Source organism: Cottoperca gobio, chromosome 2 (assembly GCF_900634415.1).
Source record: "Cottoperca gobio chromosome 2, fCotGob3.1, whole genome shotgun sequence".
NCBI lineage: Eukaryota > Metazoa > Chordata > Actinopteri > Perciformes > Bovichtidae > Cottoperca > Cottoperca gobio.
In genome coordinates this window covers 9831379-9848519 of record NC_041356.1, presented here as the reverse complement: position 1 = coordinate 9848519, position 17141 = coordinate 9831379, and the positions used below count along the sequence as shown (strand labels likewise).

The 17141-nt window shown below is 43.3% G+C and overlaps 2 protein-coding genes across 2 annotated transcripts in view; both read right to left on the bottom strand.

The window, feature by feature from the left end:
• Positions 1-2810: 2810 nt before the first annotated feature.
• On the bottom strand, positions 2811-6964 carry LOC115016645 (uncharacterized). The gene is made up of 3 exons (XM_029444568.1): positions 6562-6964; positions 5408-5502; positions 2811-4907 (listed from the first exon to the last, which is right to left on the bottom strand). Exons 1-3 carry the CDS (start codon positions 6770-6772, stop codon positions 3636-3638), a joined length of 1578 nt encoding a protein of 525 aa, XP_029300428.1. The 5' UTR covers positions 6773-6964; the 3' UTR covers positions 2811-3635.
• Positions 6965-7340: 376 nt separating this feature from the next.
• r3hdm1 (R3H domain containing 1) overlaps positions 7341-17141 on the bottom strand; it is a 33692-nt gene continuing 23891 nt past the window's right edge. The window contains 8 exon segments of the mRNA XM_029444581.1: positions 7341-8534; positions 9624-9708; positions 10321-10418; positions 10840-10996; positions 11604-11785; positions 13488-13591; positions 14863-14996; positions 15121-15278. Coding sequence (XP_029300441.1) covers positions 8242-8534; positions 9624-9708; positions 10321-10418; positions 10840-10996; positions 11604-11785; positions 13488-13591; positions 14863-14996; positions 15121-15278 — 1211 coding nt within the window. The 3' untranslated portion in view covers positions 7341-8241.

The window sequence follows — 17141 nt, the reverse complement described above, 5'->3', positions numbered from 1 at the left end:
CATCACTTTCTGCACGACACACCAGGGCTCTTTCATTCTAGGATATATATCGCCTTGACTTTCTATGTATCTTATTGGACAGGGATGATGCAAGTCGAAATGCTGCGTTCCAGACAACTCCATTTTCCCAGTTGTAATTTCCAACTTCCGACCTCCAAGCGTTCCAGGTGCACGACGCCTAACGATAAAAAACGTGCCTAAACGTGATGCTTCTTGGGAAAGTGTACAAATAAACTCTTTTCCTGAATGACCTTTGTGCAGACATAATCACCGTCACCAGCTACAGAATAACATTAGCAACACATTTTGACATCAATGTACATGCAGGTTGTTTTATATGATAGTTCGCACCCTGCTGAATTAAAAACAGGCAAAGGTCCTTCGGGGGTCGATGGAGTTTATGGCGTTTAAGTAGGAACTCGGACTTTGAGCGGCGTTACATTAAATGAGAAATTAAATGGACATTGAATGGAGGCCTTTGTTTACATCCATAGTAAATGATGTTCTATCCTCTCTGAGATTGTATACACCCCCCCCCCCCCCTGTCTTTAAATATCCACGTGCAAAGTAATAGTTCTAGATTCAGGGGGGCCCACATGTGGCGTCCGTGTGTTGAGCGCTGCGGCGTCGAGGTTTAACAGGCTTTAATCGCGTTTCTTCCTCAAACCCCCGCTCACTGTGAGCTTTGTGAAATGATCAGAGACTGATAATTACTCTGACGCTTCCTGGATGGGCTCGTAAGGGAAGCTGCGCAGATGGGACGTGTGAGAAAGGAGGAAGACAGAGTGCAGGACAGCAGCAACCTTAAAGGGTAAATTAGTTTTTATTGCAACGTGGGTCTTATATTCTGTGCATGTATGCTGCTCCACACCCTGAAATGATCATTCTCCCCCCACAACAGACCCACAATGGCATCCTCCGCCTAAGGCAGGTATATATATGTGCTGTGGGGATAATGGTGCAATGAGGGACAGGTGTGCAGGAAGGTGCACGCTCAGGTGGCAAACTCTCTGAGGGCAACTGGTGGATAAATGGCGAACGACAGCGTCCATGAATAGTAGAGGGAAGAAAGTATTTGGAGTAAAAAAAGAAGCGCCACAGAAGATGGAATGACCGGACGACACATTAATCATTAGTCACACATGGGTCACATTTTAAACTTCAAGGGGATTTGGTGTGTTTACATTATGGGTCATATGCTGTGAGACCAATTAAGCACCATTCCTCCTTCTTCCACGGCGAACGCACACAAACTGTTTCCTTGGTCTGTTGCCCCCAATTCCTCCTGCAAGGCTCTTCCATCACAGCTCCCGAATACCCACAACATTTAGGCCGAGCAGCAGGGAGGATAACTCATACCCCCAACCCCCACCGTACCCCTCCCGGGCAGGGTGATGGTCTGTAAAGAGAATCATTAAGACGCAATTTGTGACTGCAACATGCACACAGACATCGCCTGGAGAAGACTATTCATCACCAGCAGCCACATTCCTCACTGTGAGGAAATATGATGCAGACGCTTGCTGTTTGTCTCACGACCTCTGACCTCCAAGATGTGTGAGCCTGAACATGACCACACACTCAGAAACAATAGGTGGTCTTGTGGTGGACTCCAACAAATGAGTGCCCCTTGTTATTGTTTGGGAGTCTTGCTTTGTAGTTGTTTTTGCTTATTTTTTTATGGTCATTTTTTGCTTATTTTGCATGTTTTTGTGTTAGTTTTTTAATCTCTTTATGGTTGTTTTGCATTTCTGTGAATATTTCCCGTCTCTTTGTGGACGTTTTGTGTCTCTGTGATCATTTTTGCGTCTCTTTGTGGTCGTTTGATTGACTTTCCAATAAGAAATGTCAACAGCCTGTTCAGCGATCCATCTATGGTCCAATCAGACCCCTTCAGGAAACATCCATGAAAAAGACACTCTGCTGCCTGCTGCTGTTTTTGACCTCCATCATGAAGGTCATACACGTTTAATATATACAAAAATGCAATTACCTAATTATACGTTGTGCATACTAAGGACACAGGATGTAATGGTGGACAATTTCAGGTAACTAATGCACTCTTTCTGCTTGTTGACCCTCCTTTCCATTTTACCCCAGTAACTCCAGCCCCCACCCAAATAATGGGTAATTGTTCAAGACGTGCTATCAAAGGGGCAGCAGAGAGGTGTGGGTGTAAAGAGGCAGCTCCTCTGCTCGTCTTTCATTAAGGGTTCTTCTGCTGTAATGTAATTCCTCCGTCCTCCTGGATGTTCTCATTGTGTTCGAGAGCTTCCCCCAGCGCTGCAGCCCGGCAACCTCTTCCACTATGTTCCTATGGTAACAACCAGAGAGAGTGTGTGAGTGTGTGTGTGTGTGTGTCTGGGCGATGAGTGATTGTCTATGTTTGTGTGTGTTCATTATGGTTGTGTGGCTTATTTTTACATAATGAATCAATTACCGAGGCTGTGGAGCGAGCTCATTTGAATAATCGCACACAACGAGATTTTTACTGAGCATCTCCACACATCACATGAACAGATCAGTATTTCAGTGTGTGTGTGTGTGTGTGTGTGTGGAGGGGAGAGGGTGTATAATGGGACGTCCAACTGACATCATTTGCCTGCCAATCTGCACCCTGCGTGCCAAACCCAGCCTCCATAATAGCTTCACAGAGCAGGACGGTGGCAGCGACAGTATCTCTATTTTTAAACGGTTCACCGAATGGGAGAAAGTGTCATACCGCCCCCTACTGGCCAATGTTGGTACTCCACTCATCACAGTCACAGCCAAGCACAAAACATGCAGTCAAGAAGCCTCAATGGTGGAAATTTACATTTTTAACAACTTTACATTTATTTGTTTCACTCCACAAATCAGAAAATACTGTCAACATCCATAAAAAAATAAAAAATAAATCATTAATCTATAAATCAGGCTGTGAATGATATCAGAACAAAGCTCTCAGTGAAAACCTTCAGAACACAGACAGGAATGAAACGGGAAGGTTTGGTGTGTAAGGGGAAATTCACAGATACAAATAGACAAAGTTAGAAAAATAAACACCTAAATGTGTATTAGCCCAAAATCTTAAAATTAACCAGTGCAGGAAAACTGAGGTAGTGTCTCGCTTTGAACAGAAACACTTTTATTTTCTCTGCGCCTCAAAGAAAATAATTTATTACCAATACAAGGATAACATAATTATATAATTTGTTGACAAGAGAATAGGAAGATGTGATTATGTGAGACAGGTTGTCATTTTTTATGTAATTAGAAGCCAATCTTTTGTGATTAAAATGTGAGGAGGTTAATTAAGATTTATCCCTACTGCTGTGAAAACATGGTTTGGATTAAGACTTGCTAAAAGCCTAATTATTAACCCGGAGGGAAGCAAAAGCACTGGATTCTTTCATTTAATAAGAGCATTAAAGTGAGTTTTCTGAGTAATGGAGGCAGATATGTTATATACACACAGTACCATTAATGTATACAGTTCTAATTATTATGCAGGAAAATACCAATGTAATGTACCTAAACTTAAGGTCGACATTCAGACAACTACAGGAGCAGGTTGTGTGAATGCAACATGCAGCACAACAGCACCACCGTGTGGTCATTGATAAAACTACGCCCATGTATTTTTGCTGCATCCATTACATTCTCCGAGCATCTTTGAGTTTAGCAAGACTATCCTTCACACTCTTACAGAACATGTGACTAGATGTTGAGTAGCTGATGACTTTTACGCAAGAATCCTCCAACACGTATAGAATGTTAGAGTACCCGATATTCTCATCATCGCAGATTTGAATCAGTTTCTGTTTGTCCTCCTCGTTATAGTCGATCTGATGAACTACTAACATCGAGTGCCAGAACTCCACCAAACTCTTGAGGTTTTTCAACGCCTGCTGGATCATCGGGGTCGTCTTTGAGGTTTGTTTCTCGGTCAACAATATCTGTGTGAGGTCAGAACCTTCGCGTTTAACAGTTACATCAAGACCTCTCAAGCGTCGGTCCAACTCCTTCTTGTCAAACTTTTCAATGTACCTGAATATGTCAGTTTCGACCCAGATGCACGTATCCTCCTGATCCTCGGGACAGATTGCAGACGGATCTGCTGTATCCTCGATATCGGACGTTGGGACATGTTTGAGTCCGGACTGGAGGATCTTAGCAGAGCTGCTCTGACCTGATTCCTTCAGATAGTCAGCACCGCTGTAGCCCGTCCGATTCTCTCCTCCGATCTTGGTTGCTGAAATCCTGTCCAGTCTGCTGTGTGTTTGTGAAATGTCGTCCACTCCTGGCTGTTTTGCTGATATTTCCTCTCCCAAGAGCAGGTCCAGGCCTGATAAGGAAGATCTAACCCCTGCATTGAGCGCTTGTCTTGGGTTGGCCTCTGCTCGCTCTGTCCTGTATTCTGTGGGCATGTCGAGCCGGGAGCGATCTCTCTGATCCTCCTCTTCATCACCGTGTGTCCCCACAGCTTTACGGGAAACTTTCCGCCTCAAGGAATGAGTTTTTGCATTTGAGAGCAGGCTTTGGACTTCAGACGCCTCACCTGTGGTCTGCGGCGGCGGTGATAAGGAAGAGCTCGCTGGTCTCAGCTTAGCTTTAGCACCGCCGCGGCTTACAGAGCCGACATTCTCGTGAGGAGATATTAGCCTCGGATTAGGAGGAGTTTCTCTCAGTTTGACAGCAGCTGTTTGGGCTGAGGCCGGGGATTTAAGCTGGTCGGCCATGCGGATGAGGTCCTGTCTCAGAGCCTGGACGGCAGTGAAAGGACCTTCAATGGTGGCTGTCATCTGATGGAGGGCAGGCCGGAAACGTAGCGACCTGTGAGCTGACTGCAGACTCTGAATCAGCGACGACTGATCTCTGCCGAATACGGAGAGATTGACCAAAGCGCTGGGGACGTATAAAAACACCTGCAGCACGAGAACACATTCAAATCAGTATCTTGTCGGGTTCATGAATTTATTGAATTTAAAACATTTTCTTTATCTTTTTCGTGAACTATGAATAGAATTGAACTGAAAAACAAATATAATAATCTAAGATATATATCTATATATAATATACATATATTATATATATATATATATATATATAGAATATACATATATATAATATACATATATATATATATATATATTATATATAATATATGTATATTATATTATATTTATATATAATATATATATATCTCTATATAATATAATATATATATATATCTCTATATAATATAATATAATATACATCTGGATGGCTGGATTTATAAGACGTGAGTATCATTGTGAAACGGAAGCAAGGGACAATAATAGTTTAATCTCGTTTTCATTATTTGTTGGAAGCCAAAATCGTAATAGAAAATAAGATTTGAAGCCCTATGTAACCGTCACATATAAGTTCCCAAAGTGTTACTCACATCACGAGTGAAGGGGAACACAGTGAGCAGGTAGTCTTCAGGAAACTCGCTGTCCATCATGATCTGTTGCTCCTTTCGCACCGCCCTCTCTGCATCTGCCAAGAGTACTGTACTGTTGTGCCATGTTCTCCACCCATGTGCACATTATAATGATGCTTTTATGAAGCCGGTCTGTTATTTACACACAGCCTACTCATTATCTCCCAGTCTGAAGCTGGCATGACTATCATATGGCAAATGAACCCATCCATCAGCCAGGCATACATCCACACAGCACTTCAAGTAAATAAATGTTTGATCTTTACTTCACCTCTCTGAATACTGTTAAGTGGTTCCCAGGGGAACGAATTGTGATTCCCCTGGGAACCAATTAAAGCATAAAACAGGAGATACATAAAATAAAATCCTTGCAGTTGGTTTAAGGCATTTATGCATTTGAATTTCCATTCACTGATAAAGACAGTTTGTGCCTCTCATGTACAGCCATTACTTTCCAGTCACAGCTAATAAGCATAATAAATACATGTAAATAAATACAAGGCCATGAAAATCTCTTTTAACTTAATTTCCTGATCCAGATAGACCAGACTATACTTATATTTACATATACAGCCTTGTTTTTTGGGGGGAACACTAGCACAAATATTTAGCTTTACTTTGCAAATGTGGTAACCATCAATATATCAATATATATATATATATATATATATATCAATACCAATATATCTGAATGTTATTTATGTAATTATGTTATGTAATTTGTTTGCATTGTACAAATTGAGGGAGGAGATACGTCATTTCCTGTCACCATGTTTGATTTAGGAAACATATTATGATACAGATGTTTAGAGGAAATGACTTCAGAACACGAGTTGTTAAATAACCTGTGGCTTTCAAAAAATGGCCGAGTATTAATTTATGCTAACCAGAATGTAATGGTGAATTATTAAACAAGAGGCACACACGGGGGCTTCTGAATAAGAAAGTTAATTTATAAACGGTCATTTTGTTAATGGAGTTCGGCGTGATAACAATTACCAGCCGTTAACCCGTTTATTGTTAACTTATTAGGCTTCAACTTTAACTTGTGCTCCTCAAAGTGACCTCTACCATTAGCTTGTAGCTTGTGTTTAGCTTGCAACCTGTTAATTTACCTTCAGCTTTGTCAAAAGTGACAAAAGCGACCCCGTCCATTTTGGTGGGATATTCGACGACCGCCACGTCTCCTCCGTGACTCCGTCTGCAGCTCTGGAAATGAATAGTCAGCTTGTCTCGCATCCTGCTGACGGACAGCACGTCGGGCACGTCGGGCACACCGGACACAACCAGCGTCTTGCTTCCCTCCCGGGAGTCTGCTGCAGACATGACGCCTCGCTAACATCACAGCTAAGCTAACATCACAGCTAAGCTAACGCGCCACTTTTCAACCACTACAAACTTCCCACTGTTGCCAACAGTTACCTCGAGCTGCACGCGTTTAGTTTCACTTTCACTCCTGCACGGAACTGTGCACGGAACTGTGCACGGTGCATGCTGTAGTAAGATCCTTTATCCACTAGGCGTCTCTGTTTCTCTACATTTCAGTTTTTTTTTTAATTTATGCAGCTGGAAATGAGGCTGCTAAGCAGAGCAAATATCTACAATGCCCAAAAGGCACGTTTTTAAAGAGTAATGTCACCCCCCCCCATCCACAGACTGAAGGAACATCTTGTAAACATTTAAATGCATCCTCACTTTCAGATTATTGCTTCCCTTTTAGCATTGGAAAAAGTTATGTCAACACGTGTGGTGCAAACATTTATTAGTCAAACCAAAAAAAAAAAAAAAGAAGAAGAAAGAAGAGCCACACCAGACACAGAACGCCTCTCATGATTCACACAAACAAAATCCCCCCCCCCCAAAAAAAAAAAAAAAGAAGCCAAGTAGAGTGAAAAACTTGTTTGCATTTTTCTTGTGCATATAAACATTTTAATTAAATATAAAAGAAAGTGGCCTGGCCGAGTGCAACAAACAGGTACGAGGGGGTCGATAAAAGAAAAATCCAGGCCCTGTTGATACCAATCAAATCTACATCTCCTTCATCACTTCAGTGCAAATCCAACATTCATTGTGTATAAAAGTGACTGTAAATAATTCAGGTAGCATATCTATTATTCAGTGTTTATTATTGTATGGGCTGCTGCGTGTTATTGTTGGGAGCATGTTATACGAGAGAAAAAATCTCATTCCTGTGTACCTAACGAGAGATAAACGCTGCTCAGTGGCGAGGAACAGATGATGGAATTATTGATGAATGTTAAATAAAATATAAAACTTGCTCTGATATGAATGCTCAGTTTAAATGCAATAACATGTTACGGAGCCCCCCCCCCCAATTTCACATGTCCAATTTTGTGGGCACAAAAACATTGTTGAACCAGAAACGAGTAGAATATGTTCACGATTAGCTCGATATGGTGCCGTCACACTCATACACCTGCTATTAAAAAGAGCCACAGCTGGCAAAAAATCCCAAAGCTCTCCAAACACTTTCACTTTTAAACAGCAAACTAGATTTTTTTTAGTATTTTTAGTTTTTTTTTTTTTAGAGTAGAGAGGGGCCACGGACGCATTTCACAAACAAAACCAAACTCGGACCCTTTGGCCAGAAAAAAAGAAAAAGATAAAATTAAAACAAAATAAAAGTGAACATTCATTCTTCAAACATTAGATACGGCTTTTGATTTGGACAGAGTCTGGGACTTGAACCGTGACAGTCCCGACCGAGGCAGCAGAGGCAGGTGGTTGGATGTGCGTTCATGTGGCGCTCCTTAGATGCACCAAGATCTTAGCAGCTATGAGCCGGCCTTGTCCGAGTCGCACAGCTCCCCTTTGTGTCTGGTGCTAGTTCTGTGTCGGAGCGCGCTGCTCGGGGCAGCATATCTGGAGGGTAGCATGGCAAAGATGGAGTATGATGAGGCCAGGTGTCCGCTGGGAGCGTCCCTGGTCGTGTTGCGCAGCCGGGGCTGATGGTCCGACAGCCGCTGGATCAATTGGCCCCCTTTGCAGAGCTCTGCCAGGAGGTGGTGGGAGTCTGTACAGCTGATCCCCTCTGGAGGATCTGCCACTTCCAGGATCTGACTGCTCACTGCAGACACACACACAGACAGCACCGTGAGCAGCCGAGCCAGTAAATAAAACAACTGTCATGGGTGAAGAGAAAAATCAGACCTATACCATCGGGAGGCTTTAATAAACTGCTGCTGTCAGCTTTAAAGCTTTAGGCGGAAGGTCGGTCGAACAAGTCTGTGGCTCAAAGTTTGTTTCTTAAAAATGGTCAGTCTAAAAGATAACGATGCTTTTCTTATTTCCAAAAAAAAGCGTGACATTTCAGAGCACTGTAATGAAGAACTTTCCACTTGAGCTGCAACAATTAGTCCAAATAATCACCACGTATTGAGTTAATCTATTAATCTTTAAAGTAATATTTCATGCAAAAATGTCGTTTCCAGCGTCTGAAATACGGAGACTTCCTGCTTTACTCTGTTTTATATCATATCAAAGTAAATATCTTTTGGTTTCGGGCAAAACAAGACATTTAAAAGACAGAAAATGAATCGATAATGAACATAATCGTTAGTTGCAGGTTCACTTAACAGCACCGTGGGCTGCGTACGAGCCCCCTCCTTGTTGATTGTACTTGTGGTATAATTGACGAGAGCACCTGAATAATGCAAAAAAAAAAAAAAACACACAAAACCTTTGCGAGTGCAAAAATACGACGCTGTATTTGAAATAATCAGCACATTTCTCTCGGCACAATACCGCGGGGGCTGCAGGTTCAACTGCCAGGTGTGATTTCTGCCCCGTCTGTAATTTATTCTGCTTACTTTCACAAACAGACGCTTTTTCTCCACAGCTGCGGCGCGCGGCAAGCATATTTTGACACAACAAAAACCTGATGTTATTTCAGGTAATCTGCTAAAGAGACTACACAGCAGCGGAGTTTACCACATAATGAACCTGAACACACGCTTTCTTTGGCGACTGACATCTAAAACCTGATGTTTCACTCTGACGCTGCAGGTTTTCTACACACGGCGATATAGAAACCACTTCGGTGGTTCTTCCTGTGGAGGGAGGGTCGACGTTCGGTCAGAACCTCTGAGAAACTAAAGATGACCGCTGCTCACTCGAGGTTCACTAAACTTATGCCTCCCTCTGGACGTCCTATTACCTGCTTCACCTACACTGAGATCTGAAGACAGAGGTTTTCTGCTGGCCTTCCTCCCATGACCGCTACGCCAAACCCCCAGTGGACCCTGAGGAGACAGAGGACACGGTCAGCTTCTGTGGACGGATGCTGGCGGATCTCAAACGTTACACTTTAAATACCTTTTTGGCAACATTTTCTACAACACCAATGTATTATTAACATACTTATAGCTAATTATAGTTATAAATATTAATTATGCTTTATAACAATAATCATAACACATTCTATTATTAATAATAATATATTAATTAAAATATTAATATTATTAATATTTTATTAATAATAATATATTAATTAATTAAAATATTAATATTATTAATATTTTTATTATTAATAATAATATATTAATTAATTAAAATATTAATATTATTAATTTGCTGATCTCTCACTGACTCATAATAATAATATACATTATTATATTGTCATAATGCATTATAAAAACACTAAGTTTCTGTAAGTGGTCATGAGATATCAGCAGATATAATAAATAATATATATATATATAACTATGATGCTTGCAAAAATAAAAAAGTATTATGACAATGATTTTTAATGTGTTATAAAGCACTATGAATATTCATACAGATTATAAGAATGTTTATAATGCATTGGCGTCATAGAAAGTATATAAGTGTGTGTGTGTGTGTGTGTGTCTGACCTGGTGTTTGGCCACCATGTGTGCAGTGTGGATCAGCGGAGGTCTGATGGAGGGTTTGTACTGCAGAGGTTGGCCCAGTAGAGAGTAGTGTGTCTCACCTTTACACACACACACAAAACTTTATCAAACACTTTTCAGATCAGGAGGAACGACAAACTGACAGCGAACATTTATACAAATATATTCATTTAATTTGTGCAAACAAAATCTATTATCGGCTTAATAGTGCGACCCTCTTCTTAGGTAGCTAGCTAACTTCAGAGAGGTTGCAAGCTAACAAAAGTACAGATTTTATTACAGTTCACAAAACTAAATATATAACCAGCACAGTAGAAACGACTCATGTGCGGCTGTAGATCATTTATTAAGCACAACAATAAATAAAATCACTTTTTGCGTGACAGCTTCTCTAGAAAATGGCATCAACACGCCGGCACATTTGTCTTTGCATACTCAGGATTTAGGCAGTAATGCTACGTCTTTAATATTTGGTCTGTGCGGGGGCCGTGTGTCTCTGACCTTGTCCACTGTGGCAGAAGGCTGTAGGGAGCGGCGGGTGGTGGTGGTGCGGGTGGTGGGCCATGACAGGGATGGACGAGATGCCTGATGGGAGGCCCTTGACGCTGGGCGGGTGGCCTGGCGAAGGAGTGAGTGCCCGAGACAAGGGCAGGCTGCTCTACACACAACACACCGGCGAGAGAAGACGGGGGAAGAACACAAACACTTTCATTCAACAAAAGCAAACGTCGCCTCTTCTCTCTTTCACAGAATCATTGTGTTGTTGCTTTAATGAACCGTTGCATCCACATTAGTCCCCCTAATGTACCATTACGCCCTAATGCGAGGGACTATTTTCTCCTCATTTTCAGGTTTCGCCAGCGTCGACTTCATTTGCAGAGCGTATTCACTACGACATTTAACCTGCCTGGAGCGCCGGGGAGGCTGCGTTTGTGACGTGCACTGTCGGACTCAAGACAACCAAACTAAATTGGCTTACAAATTGCTTTCATGTAACCGTCTTAACTTTCTGACACGTACTGTATTGTCCTGTGTGGCGAACATTACCTGAGCAGATTTAGAATTTAATTTAACATTATTTTGAAATTGTTGTTGTCAAGTCAAATCTTCTGGACCACTGAGCGAATTAAATCTCCTCAAAACAACAAGGCGACCTCGATAAGGTTATTAAAAGATTAACTTTCATTCCAACCGTCGTCTGGAAAGTGACATTGTTTCTGATTGATTGTCTCGGCCTGATCGATGCACTTGGGCAGCGTTTGTACCTGGATGTTGTCTGGAGGTGGGGGGAGCTCGGCGGGCCTGCGGCTGCGCTGGTGCTCGGGGCCCGGGTGTTTGTGGCTGGGCTGCTTCCGCTGGCAGGGGGAGGGGGCCCGGGGCTGCTGGCAGGAGGGCGCTGTCATTTGCAGCATTACCATGCCGCTGCCGGGGGCCGCGGGTAACAACCCTGCACAAACAAATAAAAAAAAAAACACAAGCATGCATTGAAATACAGCGTTGACAAGAAGCAAATCCCATAATACTACTTCTTCTCATCACATTCCCCACACAACCTCATCACTTGTGCACCAAAGTAAACTGACTCAATGTGTTTTTGCCCAAAAGCTCTTTTGCAGCACTTTTGTTCGGCTGCACCTCATCAGTGGAAACGCTGCAGAGCGATTCAGTCCTAAGTGCCTCGATTATAAGGGCACATCCGTAGTGGCAAGAACAGTCCTTTCCCTTTGCTGCTAAATCCTCTGCGATGATCCGCGAGATCCAATTATCTTATTAGTTTGTGACGCATTAACGTGAGCAAAAACCGAAACAATCAGAGGTTGAGAACCTTCTGCTCCAAAAGCTCAAAACCCCCCTCCCTCATCTAATTAATTTCCGTTTACATAAAGCTCACATTAGGTGAAGATCATATAGTAAACCTTGCACAGCCGACGCCGCTGTTGATTTATGAATTATTACCCAACAGTAGCAAGGACAACAGATATTTGGACTTAATCTGCAGATTATTTCTGGCCCCGGCCTCGCCAATTAAAAATGTTTACTGGTGACGCTGTAGGTGAGGCCGCTGTAAAGACCTTTATGTGACCTCATTACTGACGGGCTGGAGATGATGGCTCCCTCCAATGCTCTGCCATAATAATCAGGCATGAATAATAAAGGTCATTAGTAAGGAGACTGCCCCACCTGGGCCTCTGGACACCATTCTGTGAGCCCGCGAAAGGCCAATACATGAAAAGATGAGTTATTACGGCGAGATTTATTTCTTTAAATTTACATTTCTAATTCTATTTCTATATTATTTCACTTTTTTAATTCCATCCATCCGTCTCCCAGTTTAGTTCTATCTCTATTACAACCGATATATCACCAAGGCCCACAGCTCTGCTGGTATTACACATTCATACATCAACATTTCCTGATTTCTGTGCCGCATTAATGACGTCACATGTGCTCCAGATCATTTATGACCATCTTGTACGGAAGCGGTTTTCATTTAAAATCGTCATTTAGGAGTAGGGCAGTTGGGAAATAAGGACTATTTTTTACTTATGATATTAGATTTACCGAGGCCTAAGCATGTGATCATTTATCCCAATGGAGCATAACTCACACTGGAGCTGCCAACTTGCTCCGAGGAGGCGCGATGACATCAGTGATTTCTCACTTTAATGGTTTTCCGCCGCACCAAACAACGTTTTGACTGAGTTGTTGTCGACATAACATTTGCCGTGATCGACCAACTGGCAGTTAAATCTCCGCGCGGCTCCAGAGGAAAAGGAAAAAAAAGGTGGATGTGCAAATCACTTTCACTTATCCACACCCCGGGGGGGCCGTCGGCACCACGCCTCACTCTTTCTCATTTTGAAAATCCAGAGTGTAAATCTAATCATGCTTCTGACGCACATACAACGGCAAAGTAAACCCTGGGAAGATTATTTCATTATGAAGCCCGGGTCGTAGCTGTGGAGGAATACTTCCCGCCGTTATTGGCACTGAGAGATGGGGGGGGGAAATAAAGGATGTCGGAGCGCTGGCAGTGATGGGGAATCTCCAGGGCGGCTGATGTCAGAGCCTGGATATCCTCACGTTGCTGTGTGATCCCGCTGCAGAGCTACCACTTGGCAGCGGTCGGGTGTCAGACGGGAGCGTACCTGCATACTGCTGGCCCGGGTGCTGCTGGGAGCCGCAGGGGGACGAGGTCTGAGGAAACTGGAGCTGCTCCATCATCTGTGCGGGCAGGAAACTCACCGTGGAACTGAAGAACACGCAGAGGAAAAGTGTTTCACAACAGGGCTCAAGTTACATCAGGTCATAACATATCTTTAAGATCAGCAGAAACCTGTATGAAGTTAAAATGTTGAGAAATGTCGATGCTCACACCTAAGTGATTAGAAAATCCCTTCTAAACCTGCACAGACGTACGTCTCCGGGAGCTCAGAGATCTTAACGCTGCAGCTGGGGTATTAAATTTGAAATTTAACTTTTAAGTCCATCTGCAAAGCATGCGCCGTACGCAACCTGCCTGCAGGGACTGGAGTACAGCTGGCGAAGAAGCAGGCTGCAGGTGGACAGTCGGGCCTCGTGGGAGAACACTGAGCCAGTCGAACGCTGCCGCATAAATCATTTCCACGCCGACTGCCCTACTAAAGCAGCTTCATCTTACAGCTGGGACAAAGAGAGAGTGACCTCTCCTCCCGTGTGTGTGTGTGTGTGTGTTGTTCTTCTGCAGGTGATGACTACATACATGGCTGTTTCATGTCTGGTGTTTGTTAGGTATACGAGCGTATGGTCCCAGTAGTGCTCTGCTCACCAGTATCCAGATTGATTGGGTCCATGGAGGAAGAAACTAATTACATGTTTTGCTTTCTGTGAACTAGTTCCATCAATCAGCTTATAATGAGAGCGAGAGCACGGCGCTCACGCCAGCAGAGAACGGGAGAAAAACCACTAAAGCTTTTTGAGGGCGTCAGAGTCGACATTCATCAGCTACACGCAGACGCTGTACACCTGAAGCGTCGAGGTAATAACTTCATTCCCCCCCCCCCACAGTGAACAAAGATGACCTTGGCTCGGCGGTGCTTTGGGGATGCACTCATCAGGCCTGTTAGGTCTATAAATAAGAGGCGGCTTCAGGAGGGAGGAACGGCATCAAGCACCTGCAAATCGGTTTCTGGGACAAAGTACATCTGCAGGCGCGCTAATAATTTAATCCCAACTCCATTAAAAGCAACTTCAGCTATTAGAATCTGTCATAATAAAAAGGCTGAACATAAATCAGACGTTTATTATCAGCGTAAACGTGACTTAAGTGCAAAAAAGCTGAACCAGAAAAACATTTGGGCTTTAGAATGATTATTACACGGATCAATGTGAACTGGGTTAATACAAAACATAATAACTTAAACTAATTACTCCCCTGCATCAGTATTGATGTGCATGTACACGGCTGCAGAACCTTATATATACACACACAACATGATTACGCTTTATCAAGACATGTGCAGAGTGTCAGTGTTGAGATGCTACCTCATGGTGGTGTGCTGGTTCGGGGGGAGCAGGCTGTAGCAGGGCTGCATGCCAGCGACAGCCACTGCTCCCTGTCCGGGCTGACAGGACACAAACATGGGCTGCTGGTACGTCTGCTGTGGCACCGAAACCTGCTGCGGAACAAAGATTAGGAAAACCGGCAGGTAAACATGAAAAACTGGCATTTTCTCCACTTCCTGCGTCGACAACAATAAGCTACCAGCAGCAATACTAATCTGACACTCCTCATCACAATACCTGATAAGACTGCATTGGAGGGTACTGGACCATCATGCCTTGCATCTGGTTGCCCATATTGCTTTGCTGGTTGCCAGTGAGCGCGAGGTTGGATGTTGGCTGCATGCCCATTATGGTCTGGTAGCTGGATGCTGGGTTTGGCATCATGGCTTGGTGCACTGAGGCAAAATGAGAAAGGCACAACGCTGTGACCGAATGAAAAGAGACTCCTGATAGGAACACCGATAATAAAAAGCACTTATTCATTAATATTCACGACTCCGACGCAACGCAGCCAGTAAAAGCTGAGTCATCAAGATTATACAAGAAAATACTTCACGATTTTATTGATTTGAAAGAGGAATCAGAAGGAGAACAAAAGAAGGAGCAGCAGATTGAAAGATTGTGGAGTTGAGCTGTTAGAGCTAAGCAGGTTTCAGGCACTTGGGATAAATGAGAAAGTCAATATATTTGATTTAGCCTGCGGCGGCGTGAACCTGCAACCTGAGTGGCCACGCCGCCGCTCCTCCGCCTGAACAGAAAGAACAACAACTTCCACTTCAACGAGCCATTAAGTTCAGGGGTAAACAGAGAGCGGGATTTAGAGCGCCAAAGAATATGACACACAAGTCACGCCGACACGTCCATTTTCCAAACGGCCTAAAATGGCGGCGCTTATTCCTACCCGGAGGGGAAGGGGAGAATCCGGCACTTAAATGTCAAGGTGACAAAAAGAGACATTTGAAAATACTGTCCCTCGTGACACACGCACATGCGGTAATCCAATGGACAAAGGAGAGGACGTTCTTTTGTGAAGGTGTCTCTACAGTCTGCCGCCCTGGGAGGAAAGTACAGCGAGACAATGAGAGCGCCGCGGAGAACAGAAAGAGGGAGGACTATTTTTATCCACCCTCGTCTCCCACCTTCACTCACAAACAGAGCATGAAATGACCGTCATATCAAACGCACCCCATTTGATTTCCTTCCAGCCGGCTGCAGATGAGGGACAATTGTGCATTTCTTTACTCGGGGAATTGCCGCCACGCATGTGTCGCTGACAGTATTGTGCACCTTTGGGATTAGAGCCATCCAGTGAAGACAGGCGGAGCCCAATTATAAAGAAAGTTTTCGCCTTGCATGCACACGCTCCATGGTGGTGAGATTACTGCACGTCCTGCAGGTGAGGAGTGAGAGGCTGAAAAAGAGACCGGTTCACTGTGAGATTCATAGAGGGCTCTCAGACAGCGTCCCGGCCCCGCATCCCGCCTCTCCGGCTCAGTGTGCTTCCGCTTTGGTATTAAATCACACTTCAGATCCCGAAATCCATTAAGATTAAGAGTAATCCCGTCTTGAAAGGCCCAAACAAATAATTTGGCCTCATTTGACCCTTAATATATATTGCAGGGTTTAAATCCAAGTGTCCAAAACCTGCCTGTGTGCATTTATTGAGGATTCTCTCATCATTCTTTAAAATGTTTTTCTTTAACGGCACATTCTTTCTTTCCTAGCAATCTCCACACCTCCTTAAACATCATAATCAAGGACTTTCCAGGCCCGATTTCATCAAATTCAAGGACCCAATATAGTTTGAGACGAGGATCAGGAGGTTAATTATCGTCGACGACACAATGACGTCTAATTACTAAGTGAAAAGAACTTTAATTTTTATTCTGGCACAAAATATGTAAATTCAAGCACCTTTAATTACACATGTCCATATTCAAAAACTTTCAAGGCCTTGGTTTTTTTCCCTCAAATTCAAATACACTCGAGGATTTCCAGGAAGCTTGTTTATCCTTCGATTACAGTTTTTAATTTCCCGTTTAATCAGAGATATTTAAAACATCACGTGTTTTAGCCGGCGTGGCGTCTTTACAGACCTCATGACCCAAAGCGTGTGTGTTCTCATACATGACAAAGACAAGCAGCACATCCTGACTTTGGAGAAGCTGAAATAACCCAGAGTGCCATTTAATTTGTCGCGTTCTCTTGCTGGCAATGACTAATGAACTCTAGCGTCACCAAACAGTAAAGAGGAAGGA

Excerpts from the sequence above, each read along its gene's own strand:
- LOC115016645 (XM_029444568.1), bottom strand. The coding sequence starts at position 6,772 with ATGTCTGCAGCAGACTCCCGGGAGGGAAGCAAGACGCTGGTTGTGTCC. Across the intron at positions 5,503-6,561 it reads CACTTTTGACAAAGCTGAAG|ATGCAGAGAGGGCGGTGCGA; the intron begins GTAAATTAACAG and ends TACTCTTGGCAG. Across the intron at positions 4,908-5,407 it reads TGTTCCCCTTCACTCGTGAT|GTGTTTTTATACGTCCCCAG; the intron begins GTGAGTAACACT and ends CTCGTGCTGCAG.